General features: G+C 40.4%; 1 protein-coding gene across 2 annotated transcripts in view; it reads right to left on the bottom strand.

Annotated features, from left to right (window-relative positions):
• The window catches only part of ALCAM (activated leukocyte cell adhesion molecule), a 217,962-nt gene that overhangs the window by 28,101 nt on the left and 174,047 nt on the right, over positions 1-15,814 (bottom strand). For both annotated transcript variants that reach the window (XM_055568024.1, XM_055568025.1), the window contains exons 7-8: positions 11,010-11,137; positions 9,172-9,304 (exon numbers count right to left, since the gene is read on the bottom strand). In XM_055568024.1, coding sequence (XP_055423999.1) covers positions 9,172-9,304; positions 11,010-11,137 — 261 coding nt within the window. The remainder of the gene's footprint in view (positions 1-9,171; positions 9,305-11,009; positions 11,138-15,814) is intronic.

Raw genomic sequence — 15,814 nt, 5'->3', positions numbered from 1 at the left:
GTGAAAGTACTAGTCTTTGCAACCCCATGGACTGTAACCTGCCAGGCTCCTCTGTCTTTGGAATTCTCCAGGCAAGAATTATGGACTGGGTAGCCATTCCCTTCTCCAGGGGTTCTTCCTGACCCAGGGATTGAACTCAGGTCTCCTGCATTGCAGATGGATTCTTTACTGTCTGAGCCACCAGGGAAGTCCATTTCAATTTGGTGATTTAGATGTATTCATTCATTAGTTCAATAAACATTCAGAGATGACAAAGCCTATTAGACATTATTAGAGTTATTGTATGCGTCTGTGCTAAGTTGCTTCAGTCGTGTTCGACTCTGTGCGACCCTATGTACCGTAGCCAGCCAGGCTCCTTCTGTGTCCATGGGATTCTCCAGGCCAGAATACTGGAGTGGGTTGCCATGCCCTCCTCCAGGGAATCTTCCCTACCCAGGGACTGAACCCGTGTCTCTTAAGTCTCCTGCACTTGTAGGCATATTCTTTACCAGTGGCATCACCTTGGAAGACTGCCATACAGAGTTGGGACTCTATCCTATGGCAGTGGGGATTTGCCATTGCACCTGGTCCTTCCCGTTGGTTTTTCATGTTATAATCACAATTTGTTGATTGTTTGCAACATTATTTTTAATACTTGTTTCACCTACTAGGCTATAAGCATCATGAGGGTAGGGACCATGACCTGAGTTGTCACTGTGTATCCACAGTGCCTGGCACATTGTAGTCCTTCAAAAACTATTGTTGAATGAAGTGAAGAAGCATGTTTCTCAGTTTCTCATTAATATAAAAATATACATTATCACATAGAAAAGTGGAGTTTCCTCAGACTATTTTGTTGAGTTATATTTAGATGAAAATTCAATTCGGGTCGAGTTAAAGCCTTTATTAGTTGGACAGATAACTTGCCAGTGAGAAGACAGAAGAAGTTTTTTTTAAAGAATGATGATGGAGTTTGAAAGCTCAGATGAAGAATCTATATGTGAATGAATCAGCAGAGGACTAGTACTTCAGCAACTATGGTTCTGTGGACTGAAAGCCTAATGAGAGGTCTGTTCTGCTATCATGTGCAAGTGCTGGTGGGCACTTCTCTATCCACTCCCTTTAGTCATCTATGAAAAGAAAACAAATCTTGCTTTTTTGGAAACAATTTAGGATAAGTAGGCTAAAATAGGATTTTTATGTTTTCATTTCATGTGAAAGTGAAAGTGTTAATCGCTCAGTTGTGTCTGACTCTTTGCGACCCCATAGACTGTAGTCTTCCAGGCTCCTCTGTCTACGGATTTTCCAGGCAAGAATACTGGAGTGGGTTGCCATTTCCTTCTCCAGGGTTCATTTCATGTAATTTAGAGGAAAATCTTGATTTACTTGCAATGTTGGTAGCTCAGCTGGTAAAGAATCTACCTGCAATGCAGGAGACCTGGTTCAATTCCTGGGTCAGGACGATCCCCTGGAGAATGGATAGGCTATCCACTCTAGTATTCTTGGGCTTCCCTGGTGGCTCAGCTGGTAAAGAACCTACCTGCAATGCAGGAGACCTGGGTTCAATCCTGGGTTGGGAAGATCCCCTGGAGAAGGGAATGGCTACCCATTCCCAGTATTCTAGCCTGGAGATTCCACGGACTGTATAGTCTATGGGGTACCAAAGAGTTGACACGACTGAGCAACTTTCATTTTCTTCACTACTTTAGCTTTTAAAGAGCAATACAGGCTTTAAAGCCCAGTGTTAGAGCCTACCTTGCAAAACCTAAATGTATTTAAATTAAATCTAATTAAATTGTGCTGAAATTCAATTAAACTGTTGCATGCTTTTAATTTTTCTTTTTTTTTTAACCACAGCTGATCACTGAGTTATTATGCAGCTGCAGCCAAGCCTTGTGCCTAATCCTTCTGCCCTCTTTCCCTTTCTGCCTGATATCCAGGTGGGTTCTGAGTAGCTAGTATCTCTTAAACATAACCACACTGTACCATCTCTAAGCACTGGATTATTGATTACTGGTCCAAAGATCTCATGAGCAATGATTACAGAAAATTATTCCACAGGCAATTCTATTTAGTGGTTCTATTCCCTCACTTCACTTCTTTTTCCCTATGGAGCAAACTGGATAAATGATCCCAGGACAGAATAGTTCTCAGAGAAAAGGTAGCACAGTTGTTATCTGAGAAGTTGCTGCTTTCTCTCTAACTTGCCCCTGATGCCAGACACATTCTGATCTGTTCGACATGAAAATGAGCAAACAGAGAAGTAGCTTGGTTGTGAATCTTAATATTCGACTGTCACCACAGTGCCCTCCAGGGTGTGCTCCCAACATGAGACACTCAAAAGCAACCGTCTGGTTACTCCATTCCCCAATGTACTGCCTTACATCTCCTTCAAAGTTTTAACTCCTCTCCTACATGTTTTCCAAGCATTATCAGTAAAGTGAAAGATTTAGAAACATTTTCTCAGAACAGTTTCTAACATCTCTTTCCATTTTCAAACAAAGAAACACAATGAATGGGATTGTAATGGATCATGTCTAAAGAAACCTTACTGTAATGGATCATGGCTAGAAGTGTTGTTGGGTACAATGGACTTATTAAAAACTTCCATCTATATCTCTAAGCAAAACTGACATTTGCCCAAAGAATGCTGTGAATTCTAGTGTCACCAGGGAGAAGTTCAAATTAGTTGCCCATTTCTACAATGCATTGGGTACATCAGTAATACAGACAGTCAGGAATTACAAAAAAGAGAATTGAAATAAAGGTCTATTTTCTATATATATTTATTATTTTCAATCTCCTGGAATAAATATAACTTTTGGAGCATCTGGTGTATAAAAGAGGGTTAAAAAGTATATCCATGGTGATTTTCAAGTTATGCTTCCAGAAAATTCTTGTCCTTCTGTACAGAGACCATTAAACAACTCTTGGTGGTATCTACCTCCTCCTCCAAAGTTGAGTCTATTCAACTTTGTGTTGCTTGGGTTGAGGGATTAAGAGTACTCTGTAAATTAAAAAAGATACTTAATCTATACTTTTCTAGGCCAAATGAAAAGTTTTTAAACTTCAAGAATACTCTAATATTAACTTAAAATATAAAACAATTTGTTACTTTAAGGTATATGCATTGTTGCTATTGCTCCTCTCGGCTGCCGCCCCTGACCTCGGATGTGGGGTAATTCCTCCTGGTCTCGGACCCTGACCTCGGATGCGGGGTAGCTCCTCCCAGCCACCGCCCCTGACCTCGGACATGGGGTAGCTCCTGTTGGCTGTACCTGCGCCGTCACAGCCTAGCACTCTCGGCCACTGACCCTGACCTCGGACGTGCGGTAACTCCTCTTGGCTGCCTCCTCTTGGGCATGGGGGTCCTCGCGGCTTCTGCCTCTGACCTCAGACGTGGGGTAGCTGCCTGTGCTAAATGCGCCGGTCGCAGCCGCCTGCGCCCGAGGCCAGGGGCAGGGGCTGGGAGGACCTACCCCACGCAGGAGGCCAGGGGCGGCGCCCGGGAGGAGCAACCCCACCTCCAAGGAGTGGTGGCTGTGCGGGCACAGGAGGGCCTAGAGGAGCTATTCTGCATTCAAGGTCAGAAGCGGGGGCAGCGGTGAGGAGATACCCCTCGTCCAAGGTAAGGAGCAGAGGCTGCGCTTTGCTGGAGCAGCCGTGAAGCAATACCCCACATCCAAGGTAAGAGGAACCCAAGTAAGATGGTAGGTGTTGCAAGAGGGCATCAGAGGGCAGACACACTGAAACCATAATCACAGAAAACTAGTCAATCTAATCACACTAGGACCACAGCTTTGTCTAACTCAATGAAACTAAGCCATGCCTGTGGGGCCACCCAAGACAGGCGGGTCATGATGGAGAGGTCTGACAGAATGTGGTCCACTGGAGAAGGGAATGGCAAACCACTTCAGTATTCTTGCCTTGAGAACCCTATTAACAGTATGAAAAGGCAAAATGAGAGGATACTGAAAGAGGAACTCCCCAGGTCAGTAGGTGCCCAATATGCTACTGGAGATGAGTGGAGAAATAACTCCAGAAAGAATGAAGGGATGGAGCAAAAGCAAAAACAATACCCAGTTGTGGATGTGACTGGTGATGGAAGCAAGGTCCGACGCTGTAAAGAGCAATAATGTATAGGAACCTGGAATGTCAGGTCCATGAATCACGGCAAATTGGAAGTGGTCAAACAAGAGATGGCAAGAGTGAACGTCTACATTCTAGTAATCAGCGAACTAAAATGGAGTGGAATGGGTGAATTTAACTCAGATGACCATTATGTCCACTACTGTGGGCAGGAATTCCTCAGAAGTGGAGTAGCCATCATGGTCAACAAAAGAGTCCGAAATGCAGTACCTGGATGCAATCTCAAAAACGACAGAATGATCTCTGTTCGTTTCCAAGGCAAACCATTCAATATCACAGTAATCCAAGTCTATGCCCCAACCAGTAACGCTGAAGAAGCTGAAGTTGGACGGTTCTATGAAGACCTACAAGACCTTTTAGAACTAACACCCAAAAAAGATGTCCTTTTCATTATAGGGGACTGGAATGCAAAAGTAGGAAGTCAAGAAACACCTGGAGTAACAGGCAAATTTGGCCTTGGAATACGGAATGAAGCAGGGCAAAGAATAATCGAGTTTTGCCAAGAAAATGCACTGGTCAAACACCCTCTTCCAACAACACAAGAGAAGACTCTACACATGGACATCACCAGATGGTCAACACCGAAATCAGATTGATTATATTCTTTGCAGCCAAAGATGGAGAAGCTCTATAAAGTCAACAAAAACAAGACCAGGAGCTGACTGTGGCTCAGATCATGAACTCCTTATTGCCAAATTCAGACTTAAATTGAAGAAAGTAGGGAAAACCACCGGAGAAGGCAATGGCACCCCACTCCAGCACTCTTGCCTGGAAAATCCCACGGACAGAGGAGCCTGGAAGGTGGCAGTCCATGGGGTCACTGAGGGTCAGGCATGACGGAGCGACTTCACTTTCACTTTTCACTGTCATGCATTGGAGAAGGAAATGGCAACCCACTACAGTGTTCTTGCCTGGAGAATCCCAGGGATGGCGGAGATGCCATCTATGGGGTCGCACAGAGTTGGACACGACTGAAGCGACTTAGCAGCAGCAGCAGGGAAAACCACTAGGCCATTCAGGTATGACCTAAATCAAATCCCTTATGATTATACAGTGGAAGTGAGAAATAGATTTAAGGGACTAGATCTGATAGACAGACTGCCTGATGAACTATGGATTGAGGTTCGTGACATTGTATAGGAGACAGGGATCAAGACCATCCCCATGGAATGGAAAAGAAATGCAAAAAAGCAAAATGGCTGTCTGGGGAGGCCTTACAAATAGCTGTGAAAAGAAGAGAAGTGAAAAGCAAAGGAGAAAAGGAAAGATATAAGCATTTGAATGCAGAGTTCCAATAGCAAGGAGAGATAAGAAAGCCTTCCTCAGCGATCAATGCAAAGAAATAGAGGAAAACAACAGAATGGGAAAGACTAGAGATCTCTTCAAGAAAATTAGAGATACCAAAGGAACATTTCATGCAAAGATGGGCTTGATAAAGGACAGAAATGGTACGGACCTAACAGAAGCAGAAGATATTAAGAAGAGGTGGCAAGGATACACAGAAGAACTGTACAAAAAAGATCTTCACAACCCAGATAATCACGATGGTGTGATCACTGACCTAGAGCCAGACATCCTGGAATGTGAAGTCAAGTGGGCCTTAGAAAGCATCACTATGAACAAAGCTAGTGGAGGTGATGGAATTCCAGTTGAGCTATTTCAAATCCTGAAAGATGATGCTGTGAAAGTACTTCACTCAATATGCCAGGAAATTTGGAAAACTCAGCAGTGGCCACAGGACTGGAAAAGGTCAGTTTTCATTCCAATCCCAAATAAGGCAATGCCAAAGAATGCTCAAACTACTGCACAATTGCACTCATCTCACACGCTAGGAAAGTAATGCTCAAAATTGTCCAAGCCAGGCTTCAGCAATATGTGAACCATGAACATCCAGATGTTTAAGCTGGTTTTAGAAAAGGCAGAGGAACCAGAGACCAAATTGCCAACATCTGCTGGATCATCGAAAAAGCAAGAGAGTTCCAGAAAAACATCTATTTTTGCTTTACTGACTATGCCAAAACCTTTGACTGTGTGGATCACAATAAACTGTGGAAAATTCTGAAAGAGATGGGAATACCAGACCACCTGACCTGTCCCTTGAGAAATTTGTATGCAGGTCAGGAAGCAACAGTTAGAACTGGACATGGATCAACAGACTGGTTCCAGATAGGAAAAGGAGTACATCAAGGCTGTATATTGTCACCCTGCTTATTTAACTTCTATGCAGAGTACATCATGAGAAATGCTGGGCTGGAAGAAGCACAAGCTGGAATCAAGATTGCCGGGAGAAATAACAATAACCTCAGATATGCAGATGACACCACCCTTATGGCAGAAAGTGAAGAAGAACTAAAAAGCCTCTTGATGAAGGTGAAAGAGGAGAGTGAAAAAGTTGGCTTAAAGCTCAACATTCAGAAAACAAAGATCATGGCATCCGGTCCCATCACTTCATGGGAAATAGATGGGGAAACAGTGGAAACAGTGTCAGACTTTGTTTTTTGGGGCTCCAAAATCACTGCAGATGGTGACTGCAGCCATGAAATTAAAAGACGCTTAATCCTTGGAAGGAAAGCTATGACCAACTTAGACAGCATATTGAAAAGCAGAAACATTACTTTGCCAACAAAATTCCATCTAGTCAAGACTATGGTTTTTCCAGTGGTCATGTATGAATGTGAGAGTTGGACTGTGAAGAAAGCTGAGCGCCAAAGAATTGATGCTTTTGAACTGTGGTGTTGGAGAAGACTCTTGAGAGTCCCTTGGACTGCAAGGAGATCCAACCAGTCCATTCTGAAGGAGATCAGCCCTGGGATTTCTTTGGAAGGAAAGATGCTAAAGCTCAAACTCCAGTACTTTGGTCACCTCATGCGAAGAGTTGACTCATTGGAAAAGACTCTGATGCTGGGAGGGATTGAGGGCAGGACGAGAAGAGGGCGACAGAGGATGAGATGGCTGGATGGCATCGCTGACTTGATGGACATGAGTCTGAGTGAACTCCGGGAGTTGGTGATGGACAGGGAGGCCTGGCGTGCTGAGATTCATGGGGTCGCAAAGAGTTGGACACGACTGAGCGACTGAACTGAACTGAACTGATTGTTGTTATTGTTTAGTTGATAAGTTGCATCCGACTTTTTGCGACTCCATGGACTACAGCAAGCTAGGCTCCCCTGTCCTTCACTATCTCCCAGAGTTTGTCAGATTCATGTCCATTTAGTTGTGATGCTATCTAAACATCTCATGCTCTGCTGCCCCCTTCTTCTTTTGCTTTCAATCTTTCCCAGCATCATGGTCTTTTCCAGTGAGTTGGATCTTCGCATCAGGTGGCCAAAGTATTGCAACTTCAGCTTCAGCATTGGTCCTTCCAATGCACATTCAGGGTTGATTTCTTTTAGGTTTGACTGATTGGATCTCCTTGCAGTTCAAGGGACTCTCAATATCTTCTCAAGCACCCCAATTCAAAAGAATCAATTCTTCGGCACTCAGCCTTTTTTATGGTTCAACTCTCACATCCGTACATGACTACTGGAAAAACCATAACTTTGACTATATAGACCTTTGTTTGCCAAGTAATGTTTCTGCTTTTTAGTACACTGTCTAGATTTGTCAGAGCTTTTCTTCCAATGAGCCAGCATCTTTTAATTTCATGGCTGCAGTCACCATCTGAGGTGATTTTTAACCCAAGAAAATAAAGTCGTCACTGTTTCCATTGTTTTCCGTCTGTTTGCCATGAAGTGATAGGACTGCGTGCCATGATTTTCATTTTTTAAATGTTGAGTTTTAAGCCAGCTTTTTAACTCTCCTCTTTCACTTTCATTAAGAGGCTCTTTAGTTCTTCACTTTCTGCCATTAGAGTGGTAACATCTGCATATCTGAGGTTGTTGATATTTCCCCCAGCAATCTTGATTCCAGCTTGTGATTCACCCAGTGCAGCATTTTGCATGATGTACTCTGCGTATAAGTTAAATAGGAAGGATGACAATATACAGCTTTGATGTACTCCTTTCCCAATTTGGAACCAATCCATTGTTTCATGTCCAGGTCTAAGTGTTGCTTCTTGACCTGTATACAGGTTTCTCAGGACGCAGGTAAAGTAGTCTGGCATTCCTATCTCTTCAAGAGTTTTTCACAGTTTGTTGTGATCTATGCAGTCGAAGGCTTTAGTCAGTGAAGCATAGTCAGTGAAGCATAGTCAGTGAAGCAGAAGTAGATGCTTTTTCTGGAATTCCCTTGCTTTCTCTATGATCCAACAAATGCTGGCAACTTGCTCTGGTTCCTCTGCCTTTTCTAACATCAGCTTGTAAATCTGTAAGTTCTCAGTTCACACTCTGCTGATGCCTTTCTTGAAGGATACTGAGCAGAATCATTTGAAATGAGTACAGCTGTGTGGTAGTTTGAACTTATACACAAGAACTATACAAAAAAGTTCTTAATGACCAGGATAACCACAACAGTGTGGTATCATTCACCTAGAGCCAAACATTCTGAAGTGTGAAGTCAAGTGGACCTTATGAAGCATTGCTACAAACAAAGCTAGTGGAGGTGATGGAATTCTAGCTGAGCTACTTCAAATCTTAAAAGATAATGCTATTAAAGTGCTGCACTCAACATGTCAGCAAATTTGGAAAACTCAGTAGTGGCCACAGGACTGCAAAAGGTTAGTTTTCATTCCAATCCCAAAGAGAGCAATGCCAAAAAATATTTTAAAAAAGATGTACATGAATATTTTAATACCGCAAATTGAAGACATTTAGATAGGAGACAGAGGTTTATCACTGCCAACAGTTACAATTATTAGATCTGTTCAAGATTTTAATACTGTAGGGCAAATTTAATATTGTAGGGCAAAGGGTAACATCAGATATGCAGATGTTACCACTCTAATGGCAGGACCAAATTTGGATTCACTCTGACGGTCTCTAGTATATCTATTGAAATCACATTATTTAAGAAAAATAGAGTGCAATTTATTTGAAAAGACAGCAGAGTTAGACTATGAGAAAAGGCCTTTTAAATGAAGTTAGTAAAGAGAATAAATTGACTTACAGTGAACTGTGATGGCTGCTGAAGCAATCATGCTTTTTTTGTCTACCAGGGAGCATTTATAGTCTCCTGTTGCATTGCGTTTCACATCTGTCAGTGTGTAAGTATTTGAACTTCTAATTCCTTCAGGCTGTCCCTTTTGATAGAGGCAAAAACATCATATGATTATACTTGGTAGCTACAATAAGAACAGTTTTATTTGTTGATAAAAATGACATTTTTCTCAGATAAGAAAAAAAAAGGAATATGTTTCTTTGATTGGAAAAATGATATTAGATTTTGTATGATCTGAATCCTGGGAAAATAACTGATAATTTTATTCTAAGGAAATTGAGAAGGTAATTTACATTGTATTGATGGCATATATTTTGACATTATGGCTTGTGTTAAAGTAAAATTTAAAACATAGCTAATATTTTATTTTTACATTTATCTCTTAATTTAACAAAAAGATTTGAGAGAGCTTAAAAGAAAATATAACATATATCAAATTAAAGAAAGAAAGCAAGGAGGGAGAAAAGAAAGGAAGGAAGAGAGGTAGAAGGGGAGGGAAGAAGGAAGGAAGGAAGGAAGAGAGGAGAAAATAAATTTTTAAAAGAAAAAAGAACTAGTAACTAAGAATTAAAAAATATATTTTAAGTATTAGGAGTATATATTAACAAAAAACGTAGTGACTGCTAAAACTAAGACACAAATTTGGCTCTGTAATCCCTGAAAATCAACGTAGAAATGTAATTAGTTTAAAATTTTCATTTGCATATCAGACAAAAACACTATGTCAATTTATTAGGATACATAGAATCATCTGTCAACATTTAAGTATAAAGGTGAAAGTGAAAAGTGTTTAGTCGCTCCATCGTGTCCAACTCTTGGCGATCCCATGGACTGTAGGCTACCAGGTTCCTCTGCCCATATTCCAGGCAAGAATACTAGAGTGGGTTGACTTTCCCTTCTCCAGGGGATCTTGACCCAGGAATTGAACCTGGGTCTCCTGCATTGCACGTAGATTCTTTTCATCTGAGCCACTAGGAAAGCTCCTTAAAGTAAAAAGAAATCACTTATACTTGTCTTCTGAGTAATCTGTGGTTGATAGTCTTAAGCATTACTGCAGTGGGTGGCATTATGAACAGACCCCTTACTGCAGTAAACACAGTAAGAGTTGCATATGCTTCTCCCAAAGCAATGTTTTGTCAAACACAAACCTGAGAAGGCTATGGGAGAGCGAGCAAATGTCCTCAGACGTAGCTCTCACCTAGTCTGGCTCCACAGCACTATGACATCTAGAACACAGCCATATTATCCTCTAGATGTCACTTCTTTCAGTTCCAATACTGATAAAAGTTAAGAAAATGGCTCTTCATGACCATGTATGATGGCAAGATATAGCCCATTGCTTTCCTCTATCAAGCTAAATATAACGGGCAACACAAGTGTCCTTATATTGGATGTGTTCAGGAACACCCTCTGTGTGGATTTAGAATCCACATCAAACCATTTGCTATCATCATTCTACATTTTATATTTGTCTGCTTATGAAGAGCAGATTCTTTTAGTTTATTTGGATGATGAGACTTTGAGTTTCTACCATTATGGTTTCCTATGATCAGGTCTTCTCCTCTTTGTCCCTGATTCCACTTAACATTGAATAAAAAAAGGCAAGAACACTGGCAATTGCCAAAAAACTTTTAAAGGACATTCCACAGGTGTCCGTTGTCTCTAAGAATAACATCCTTTCTCACTTAAGCTGCCCAAGAACATACAATTCTTAATGTCAGCCAACTGCCGAACAATAGGACAGAATGATAGCCGTCTAGCTCAAGTAAAAATCCTGAATCACTTACTGGTAAGTAAAACAAAAACTCCTCAGGAGGAGGGTTACCATTCCCCAAGCATTTAAGAGTGATATTGTCCCCTTCTTTGATGGCATTTTTTGATGGCAGCACTTGTATTGTCACCTGCTCTGTAGGATCTGCAAGAGTCACAAACACAAGTTAACCATTTCATCAAGTACCAAATTACTTTGTACATATAATGTAAGTGACTAAATTATACACAATTTTCTCAAGAAGCTAGTAATGGTAATTACTTAAATGTATCTTTTTATAGAAGGACTGAAGTTAATAGCTACTTGCTATAACAAGTACTAATCTTGGTTAGAGCAAACTACAAAGAAGCTCTGTTACATAAAAATCAATTTCTTCTTAGCAAAATGTCTTTACCTGAAATAGGAATGACCATAATTATTTTATGTGTAAAAGACCAGTAGGAACAATCTCATTGTATAATCTCATTATAAGGACATTTAACTATATTACACATATCTTACAGTTTGGAAAGATTGCTAGAAAAAGAGCTAAAACTATCAGGCACCCCCACACTCATATTACACAATAATATCTTATATTAAATAAAAAGGGACATGAGCCAAATAATACCAGGAAGATTTTTGGTCTGCAGGAGAGCAGATTTGCTTTCAGAAAGATGAATCCCATAAACAGAGCAAGACCCTTAATATAATACAATCAACAGAACTGTGAATGTACTGTAATTCTTTTCTGTTCATTGGAGCCAAGATGCAACCTTAAATTCCATTTCGGTCATTTTTAAGGAGAAAATAGGGCTAAAGGGTATTCTTTGGTCAAGGCTACTGCTCAACAGTAGAATGCTAAAGGAATTAAAAGCTGGATGCACAGTGGACCATATCTACCCAACAGGAAATCAAAGGAGGCGGTGTTGGCAGTTATAAATGACCCATTTTCTAATATATTCACTTGTTATGTAGCTGGTAATACAATGAACAATGAATTTTGAAATCATATAATGTAAAGGTTTATTTTAGAGAGCCTTTTCCACAAGGCTAAATAACTACTGAGGCATGTGTCTATATTTCCAAACTGGCAGCACTAAAAATAATCCATCTATGAAGACTTACTTTGCTATTAGCTAATAAAGTGAGATGAATAAGTAGTATAGCTGTTTTTTCTTCTATCTCTTGCAATCATTTACTTGCCTTTCTAAGATTACAGGCAGAAAAAAAAAAAAAGAAACCTAGAAGGGTTGTTATAGATTGCCTCTGACTTTTCTCATGCTTGGGCATTTCTGAATATTTGCCCAGAAGGTTCTGAGGCTAAACAGTAATTGACTTAGTATACTTGTTCATTTTTCTGAATTTGCCTGAGGTAATTCCCTGACCAGTTCTCAGTACAGTGGGAAGTAAATAAAGTTTGTCCCCCACTGGTCTTCCATTTCTAGGCCTCCCTCACTCATTCACATGGCCCTTCTCTGCCTGGTTTGGTCTGTCTCACGTCACTGCAGCATATCTCTGACCAAAGCTGACACCAGAACAGCTAGGAATCATAATCGATCTTACTTTCTGCTTTATTTTAACCCTGCTTGTCTGTATCCCTTCTTCAATAGGCTCTGCTCTGTACTGGAGAGTTGAAGACCTAGACTGAGATCAGGGGGTTAATGTAACACGTTGGAGTTTTAACAGTGGCTTTCTGGATTCTGGCTAATGTGCGTCCAACAAAATTAATGATCTCATACTCTCCCTTTGACTTTGAATTTTACTCTATTAGTAAATCATCAGTCTGCCAGTTACTCCAGCTTTCTCCTTTGTCCTCTCTTATCCACTCAATCACCCAATCTTAATGACTAATCCTTATACTTTGCATCTGATTCTTCCCTTCTCTTCTCCCAACACTTCCCTGGTGAAGGGTCTAATTAATCTACATCTGAAACATTGCCACTAAACGTCATTTAGTTCCTCACCATAAGCCTTTCTGTTTTCTACATCTTCATACATATTTTCTCCAAATCAGTTTTGGAAATAGTGCTTTGACTATTACAATGATATTTAAAAGTCTTCATGCATTCCCAACAAACAAAGATTGAAATAAAAATTTCTTAATCTGGTATCCACAACTGCTTTGAACTTACTTTGGGTAAGAATCATATATCTCATTACTCCATATATACCCCTACATAATAAACAAAAGGGTCTACTCAGTTTTTCTTTTTCTCATCTCTCCATTTATCTTATGTTCATTCATTTGGTTAATATTTGTTTAGTTCAAGTACTAAGTGCTGGAGTTACAAAGTTGAAAACAGCAATTCCCTGTCCTTAGTGTCCATCATAAATAAAACTCTTTTATTTATGATGACATCAAACTTATAAATTAAGAGTTACAAAGTTTAAAACAGCAATTCCCTGTCCTTAGTGTCCATCATAAATAAAACTCTTTTATGATGACATCAAACTTATAAATTAAGACTGTAACAACATTAAAACTGCCTAAGATGCATAAGCATAGCAATCATTGGTAGCTTATAGATTCACCAGATGAGGAAGCTTCTAGTAGGAGCTGACCCCGGAGCTAGGTTTTGAAAAATAAGATGTTTGCTGGATAATAAAGGTGACAGCATGACAGCATATGAATAGGAATGTACACAGTATTCTACAGGAGGGATCTGGAAAATAGAACAGATTACAGAAGGCAGTGAAGTGGTGAAGGTTGAGAAAGGAAAGGACCACGGCTATAGGAGACTCAAGGTATTTTTGAAATTGAGAATGTAAACATCACCCTGAGAGATCTGGGGAGTTGCTGACGAGTTTTCATCACAGGAGTAACATGTTCCCATTTGTGTTTTAGAAAGATATTTCTGGCAGCAGCTTGCAGGGAAGTTTGGGGTGAATAGACAGGAGAACTATTTTTGAAGCTGTTACAAAAATACCATGAGCAATGAGGAATGGTGGCATAATCTTAGGCAGTGTCAAAAGGCACAATTAGATACACACAGATGAAAGAGGTATACTGTGAATCAGATATACACAGATGAAAGAGGTAGATTCTATAAAACTTTCAAGATGAATTGATCACATTTCTTTTTCTTGAATGTATACTTCTGTACTTTTCATTTAGTTCCTCTTTCTCTTCTCTGAAGTCATCCTGGAGCAATGAAAATCACTCAGTCATGTCCAGCTCTTTGCGACCCCAGGGACTATACAGTACATGAAGTTCTCTAGGCCAGAATACTGGAGTGAGTACCCGTTCCCGTCTCCAGGGGATCTTCCCAACCCAGGGATCGAACCTAGGTGTCCCTCATTGCAGTACCAGCTGAGCCACCAGGGAAGCCCATGAAAACTGGCATGGGTAGCCTCTCCCTTCTCCAGTGGATCTTCCTGATGCAGGAATCAAACCAGGGTCTCATACCTACTGGATGAGAAACTCTAGAGCCAGGTCCAGTAGTCTGTATTCTCACAAGCCCTTCAGGGGGTTCTGATGCACAATAATGTCTGGGGATCATTATTCTTGCACACCTGAACTCTCAGGACTATTCACTGAGTCTCTGTGGCACTTACCAGTTGCAACCTTGCACTGACAATTTCCTTCTGATGCACATATCTTCTCTACTGGAGAAACCTCTTGAATGTCAGGACTATGTCTTAAACACTTTTGGGTCTTAGCTTTTTTTTTTTTTTTAATTTTATTTTATTTTTAAACTTTACATAACTGTATTAGTTTTGCCAAATATCAAAATGAATCTGCCACAGGTATACATGTGTTCCCCATCCTGAACCCTCCTCCCTCCTCCCTCCCCATTCCATCCCTCTGGGTCGTCCCAGTGCACCAGCCCCAAGCATCCAGTATTGTGCATCGAAGCTGGACTGGCAACTCGTTTCATACATGATATTTTACATGTTTCAATGCCTTTCTCCCAAATCTTCCCACCCTCTCCCTCTCTCACAGAGTCCATAAGACTGTTCTATACATCAGTGTCTCTTTTGCTGTCTCGTACACAGGGTTATTGTTATCATCTTTCTAAATTCCATATATATGCATTAGTATACTGTATTGGTGTTTTTCTTTCTGGCTTACTTCACTCTGTATAATAGGCTCCAGTTTCATCCACCTCATTAGAACTGATTCAAATGTATTCTTTTTAATGGCTGAATAATACTCCATTGTGTATATGTACCACAGCTTGCTTATCCATTCATCTGCTGATAGACATCTAGATTGCTTCCATGTCCTGGCTATTATAAACAGTGCTGCGATGAACATTGGGGTACACGTGTCTCTTTCCCTTCTGGATTTTTCAGTGAAGGCCAGCACTGCATACATTGTGGCTTCTCAAAAGCTCTGCCAAATATGTCCCGAACAGCCAGTCACAGTAAAATCATTTCTTTCTTATTCATCCAAGGACTTTTCTGCCCATCTATTTCCCCATGCCTGATATTCACATAGATTCTGTTCTTTCTAAGCCAATTTTCCAATCCTTTTCACTCATCTTGATGTTCTTCCCTATTTTGTACTTCTGTACTTACACCAAGACAGTTTATTTCCAATTGAATATCTCTGAACAGAGTTCTACTTCCACATACAGAAATAATAGTTTGATTTTAGATAAGCTGTACATGATGAAATCCTCTCAATCCTTGCTTTTAAATCAAGTTGAAACTTGTTTACAAAGTTTAAGGCAAAACATCTCATGATGGTTAGAGCAAGTGGAATTTCAGTTTTGCTCTTTATATAAGATTCTGCACTTCATGGAACCCAAATAGAAATGTAGCTGAGATAAAACTCTTTGAAGGTTTAATGGGCATTTCTACCCTTTCTCTCAAATAGATGTAGAAGTATTAGGT

The sequence above is a fragment of the Bubalus kerabau genome, chromosome 2 (assembly GCF_029407905.1).
Source record: "Bubalus kerabau isolate K-KA32 ecotype Philippines breed swamp buffalo chromosome 2, PCC_UOA_SB_1v2, whole genome shotgun sequence".
Taxonomy (NCBI): domain Eukaryota; kingdom Metazoa; phylum Chordata; class Mammalia; order Artiodactyla; family Bovidae; genus Bubalus; species Bubalus kerabau.
Note: the sequence above shows the minus strand (reverse complement) of the source record. Positions and strands in the feature narration are given on the sequence as shown.